Below are 5,813 nucleotides of genomic sequence, written 5' to 3'. Positions count from 1 at the left end.
CTTTCCCTCTCTCTGTCTCTTTCTGTCTCTGGCAAGCACACATGCCCTATAGCAAAAACAAAAACAAACAAACAAACAAAAAGTATACACACACACACACACACACACACACACACAGCTAACTGTACATGCATTTTAAAAATAAAAGTGCTATTTGATCAGGCCAGCCGATGGCATGATGGTTGAGGCAGCTGGATTCACATGGCCAACCACATTGTTCATGAAAAAACATGCCAGGCACGTGTGCATGCATGCCCAAAATCCTAGAGCAGAGATGGAGGAGAAGGGATTGCTTTGTGACCATCCCCTATGTGGAGGTGGGGTGCTTTCTCACTTTCCCTCTCTCTCTCTCTCTCTCTCTCTCTCTCTCTCTCTCTCTCTCTCTCTCTCTCCCTGTCTCTCTCTGGCTAGTGCATATGCTCTCTAGCAAATCAAAAAACCAACCAAGAAAAGTGCCATTAGATCTAATGCCAGGAGAGTTAAACCAACAATTGATTTCTATTTTAAAATGAGTTTAAAATATAGGTAAAATACTTGAGCATTCTGAATTAGACCTATGTGAACATTTTTCCTTTTTCTTTCCTTTTTTCTGCTCTTTGATTTCAGTACTTAGATAATTGCTATTTAATCCATTAGAACAAACATAACAATAATTAAAGGCTCTGTAAAAACTATGAGGAAATTGGCCACTTGCTATGTTGTATAAACAGAGCATCTTATTTATATTGAATCTTCTCCCTTACTCACAGCAGGATAAGGCTAGAGGTATGTGTCACCCAGCGCCTTAAAAAAAATGACAATTAGGAATTATTACCAAATTAGTAGAGCCTTACCCAAACATCCTTCGCTTTTAGGAATATGACAAAAGGCAAGCTTACTTTAATGGATTCCTTTTGCAATAGGATCAAAGTCTTAAAAGGGGAAGTGACCGTTGTAGAAAAGATCCAACACACAGAAACTGACGCCAATTAGAGACATGTATACACTTTACGCACCTGCTCACCCTGCACAAAATAAACAAACTATAAACAAAAAGTAGTGCCAATTTTAAAATGGTATGACAACTATTTACAGAACATTCACATTGTTATTAGGTATTGTAAGTCATCTAGAGATGATTTAAAGTGTGTGCATATACCACTTTATATAAGGAACTTGAGCATCCACGCATTTTGGTGTGCAGGGGGCCCTGGAACCAGTCCCCCATGAATACCAAGGGCGACTGTATGTAAGGATATCTGGCAAGTATTACAGCAGCCATACACTGGAGGGTACACTCAGAGTTTGGGGATAGTATTTAACATGCCATAATTTTACTTTTTAAACTATATCACGCTAGCTTTTCTCTAGTTGGCCCAAATGGTGAGGTTTATTCTGTTTTTTAATAAATGTGTTTCCCTCTGCTGTTTGGGGGGGTTTAATCATCCTGCTCACTTGCCTATGTCTCTGGGATGATCTGAAGGTTCAGTGGGGAGAAATTCAAATACGCAATGAGGTTATTTTGAAAGCAAGAGCAAAGTTTTCATGTGAACTTATTCTGAGCACTCTGATCCCACCTCCACTTGGGACAGATTTATCTCTGACACATTTATCGCCGAAGCTTCCTCCTGTGTGGTATCAGACACCTAGAAAAACGGGGTGGACTGGTTATGAGACAGAGAGTGACTGTGCCAGGAAGTGGGGTGCAAGGCAGAAAGGCCATTGGCATGCAACTCCAGTCCACAGTCCCATGTCATGACACCACTTGTTTGACAGCCCAGGCTGTGGTCTGACCGCAGAGCTCAGCCACTCCAACGCCATCTCCTCTGGTTCCAGATAAGATTGAAGATGAGCTGGAGATGACCATGGTCTGCCATCGGCCTGAAGGGCTGGAGCAGCTGGAGGCCCAGACCAACTTCACCAAGAGGGAGCTGCAAGTCCTTTATCGAGGCTTCAAAAACGTAAGACCCGCACAGCACTGGGTACGGGGCTCCACTCAGACCAGAACTCTTCCAAATGCCGAGGAGTTTCCCATGTGTGTAGTCATATGAGGAAGGCCACCTCTATAAAGGAGCCATAAGAAGGAGTCGCCAGGTTAGCAAGAAAGGCTTCCATGAGAATGAGCCAATCCTAGTAGATAATAAACCCATCGATGCCCAGACACTTTCAGGGTGATACAAGCCTGGAGAATTCACCCTGGCCCAGGTTTTAGGCTTAACTTAACCATCACACTAGCCACCCTATTGGTGCCTCAGAAGGCTAGGCCTTAGGTCTACTGACTTATGCTAACCAATCTCACAGAGGCCGATGTATAATACTGAATGCCAATGTATTCATTTACTATGAGAAATAGAGCTGGAACCCAGTGAGATCAGATTCTCCTTTCCTCTTGCTGGGAACTTCTGTCCTGAGAGCCATGTGGGAAGCTTCCCGGGAGGTGCTTCTGGTCACCCTCCCTCCAGGTGCAGCCTGGGTGCATTTGCTGAGTTCCAAAGTGACCACGGTCACGATGTTCTCCAAGACATTGACGGAGAGATTCGAACACCCCTGGAAGTGAGCCGACAAGGCTGGGCGCCTCTCCCTTCCACAGCTGCCTCATCTGTGCTTGTCACGTGTCTGGTTTCCTGCCACCAGGCTTCTTTCCTTCCCGCCTCGTAGAGGCAGTGTCAGCAGCTGGGCTGGAGCAGAGCCTTGTGGGAAGGCTGCCAGCTGAGCACCAGGCTGAGGCAATGGCATTCAGGACAGAGACTGACATGGATTGGCATCTGCCCCAGGCTCAGTTCCACATCATGTCATATGTTAAACCCCACGGTAGCCTCGTCGTGAAGGTCGTGATGGCCCCATTTTATGGACAAGGATATTGAAGGTGGACAAAGTCTTGGCCCAAGTCACAATGCTTAGAAGCTAGGGTCTCAGAGGAGACCACCTAGAAGACACTTCGCATCCCAGATCAACCCAGATCTTTCTAATCCCAGAGTCCAAACTCTTTCTGCCCCATAGTGTCCATTCTCCGATGGCCCCTCAACCCTTCATGAAACAGCTTTAGTCCTGAGGAGGGGCTACCGCCCAGCCTCTCACCGGGGAGACACAGAGGAACACAGGCGCTTGTCCAGTCCCTGCCCACCAGGGATCATGAGGAACTCTAGGTCCTGGAGGTGGGCCCAGTCCACTCCTCCAGAGCAGGCCACAGGCACCTCCTACTGACTCTCTCTCCCTTCACACAGGAGTGCCCCAGTGGTGTGGTCAATGAGGAAACATTCAAGCAGATCTACGCTCAGTTTTTCCCTCATGGAGGTGAGTCCAGCCCTGGTAGAGATCCTGCCCTGCTCCCTCTCTGGTGAGCAGTCTCCCTTTCTCCAAATGCCCCTTCCTGTTACCTGCCCCTCCTCATGGCAGGGTACCTCCCCTATTTCAAGGTGTGGAATTCTCTAAACCCCTGGCAGAAAAGAGCTCGGAAAATGAACTCACTCCAGAAAAGGAGGAAAGACAGTGCAGTATTCTCAAGCCTCATAACAGCTCTAGAAGGCGGTATGATGATCCCAAAAGGGGCAACTGAGTTTCAGAGAACTTCAGTCATTTTCTCGGGGACACACAGGTAATGAGGGCAGGCCAAGATTAGATCCCACAACAGTCTGGCACACACCTTTGCCTTGTTCCCTCAACCATTGTGTCAGACACTCCCCATTTTTTTTCCTTAAAAGAGCTGAGACAAGCTGGAATTTTAAAAAAGAACTAGTGGGGCCAGCAGGTGGCATAGTAGTTACGTCTCTGGACTCCCTTATGGCAGCTGTGGTTCAAGTCCCAGACTCAGCGGCTTGAAAATCACCAGAGTGCATGCCCAAGATCCTGAAGGAGAATGAATGTGGCATGACTACCCCCCTTGGGAGGATGGTCGGAGGGTGATTTCTCACTTTCTCTCTGTCTCTGTCTTTGTCTCTCTCCAGTGAGCACATGTGCCCTAAGATAAAATTCTCTTAAAAAAAAAATGGGACCAGTAGTTGGCATAATGGCTATGTCACTGGACTCCCATGTAGTGGACTGCAGTTTGAGTCCCAGACCCTGTGTCTTAAACTCACGCCAAGCACATTGTACATACATGTACAAGATCCAGAGAGGAGAATGGAGGAGAAGGGATTGTGGCGTGGCCATCCCCCTTGGGGGGTGATTTCTTGCTTTCTGTCTCTCTGTCTCTGTCTGTCTGGTGAATGCATGTGCCCTATAGCAAAAACCTCTCCAAAAAAAAAAAGAACTAGAAAACACCTTCTATACTATAAAACTAAGCTAATTCTAACAGATGCAGAGGACACAGGGCTGTTCCTGGAAAACTGGGTAGTGAGTGTGCCGGGCCCACGGCACCTGGCCGTGTGCCCTGCCTGGCTCCTGTGGAACCTATCCTGGCCCAGCTCTCATGTGTCACAGGTGCACCCTGTGTCTGGGAGCGTCCCTGCAGGACCTCTTCCCTGGGCCCCCAGAGACCCAGACCTCCCAACACTTCTGGGCTCTCTTTCCCATGGACCTCTTTGGCAGCAGACAGGTACCTTCCTGGGTGTAGGGCTCAGACAGGGCCCCCACCCTCTGTGGGGGTCAGCGCCCTGGAGTCAGAGTGTACTGAGTCCCACTGAGCCGCTCTTCTAGAATGTTCACCATGGGCCCGGCAAAGCCCTATAGTAATGTACTTTTTGAAAATTTTCAAGATTGGTCTTATTACCTCCTATTGTACAGAGTGGGAAACAGAAACAGAGAGGTTGCTGTGGATTCCTGTGTCGCACAGCTCTGTGCCATCTGAGCTGCGATCTGAGCCCTGGCCTGCCTCCCCCTGGGCGAATGCTCATCTGTGGAATTGTGATGGCACTCAGGAGAACCTTCACGCAGCCACCACGGTGTCCTCCCCAAGGAATGGCAGGCGGGGAGTCGCTCTGTCCAGATGGCTAGAGGGAGAATCAGGCTTCTTGCCTCTGGCTAGAGTTGATTTCCGCCTAAGCCCGGAACTGAGTAGACAGCCCGTACCTGATTCCTCCTTCCTGTCCCCCCAACCCCGCCTCTGCTGTGACTGGCTGGGCCCCCCCCCCCCCCCCCCCGTCCCTACTCCCCCCTCCCGCCCCCCCCACCCCCGCCTCTGCTGTTACTGGCTGGACCCCTGCCTCTCCCCCTGTGCCCCCATCACCTGCCCTTCCTCTGCCCTGCAGATGCCAGCACGTATGCCCATTACCTCTTCAACGCCTTCGACACCACCCAGACGGGCTCCGTGAAGTTCGAGGTACGCCTGTCTCTCGGTCTCTCGGGACTACTCTGGGAGTTCCCAGGTCCCTCTAAACCACGGGTGTCAGGTGTCAGGCCAAGGGTTACATTAGCAAGTCCAGATAAAGAGGCCTTTATCCATTGAATAAGTATTGCCTGGAGATACAGAAAGTAGTGGCTTCCCCTACCCTCCAGGAACTCCTGGGACCAAGAGTAAGGCCTTGGGGCTCACAGGAGTGCGCATGCGCGTGCTGTGCGCGTTTCCTCGAGTGCGCATGCGCGGGCTCTGAGCGTTTCCTCTCACCCAGCTCGTTCCGCCTTGAGGTAACTGCAAGGCACACCTTCATTACTCCCCCGTTTTACAGAAGAGGAAGGTAAGACAAAGAGACGCTAGACTGAGTGGTTTCCCCAAGGTCGAGCAGCCAGCAAGTGGGAAAGGGGGATTCGGAGGCAGGCGGTATGTTCCCACGGTCCACATGCTAGCCCGGACCACAATCCCCCTGGTCCCGTGCAGGGACAAGTGCAGCCCGGGACTACGCGGTAACCGGCGGGGCTCTGAACCTGAGGTGTGAGCACACGCGGAGCTCCGCGTTTCC

At 50.2% G+C, this 5,813-nt stretch overlaps 1 protein-coding gene across 2 annotated transcripts in view; it reads left to right on the top strand.

Annotated features, from left to right (window-relative positions):
- The window catches only part of KCNIP1 (potassium voltage-gated channel interacting protein 1), a 367,558-nt gene that overhangs the window by 344,932 nt on the left and 16,813 nt on the right, over positions 1 to 5,813 (top strand). For both annotated transcript variants that reach the window (XM_006148355.3, XM_027771823.1), the window contains exons 2-4: positions 1,816 to 1,940; positions 3,204 to 3,273; positions 5,166 to 5,236. In XM_006148355.3, the coding sequence (XP_006148417.1) occupies positions 1,816 to 1,940; positions 3,204 to 3,273; positions 5,166 to 5,236 (266 nt within the window). The remainder of the gene's footprint in view (positions 1 to 1,815; positions 1,941 to 3,203; positions 3,274 to 5,165; positions 5,237 to 5,813) is intronic.

The sequence above is a fragment of the Tupaia chinensis genome, unplaced genomic scaffold, assembly GCF_000334495.1.
Source record: "Tupaia chinensis unplaced genomic scaffold, TupChi_1.0 Scaffold000234_1, whole genome shotgun sequence".
NCBI classification, from domain to species: Eukaryota; Metazoa; Chordata; class Mammalia; order Scandentia; family Tupaiidae; genus Tupaia; species Tupaia belangeri.
Note: the sequence above shows the minus strand (reverse complement) of the source record. Positions and strands in the feature narration are given on the sequence as shown.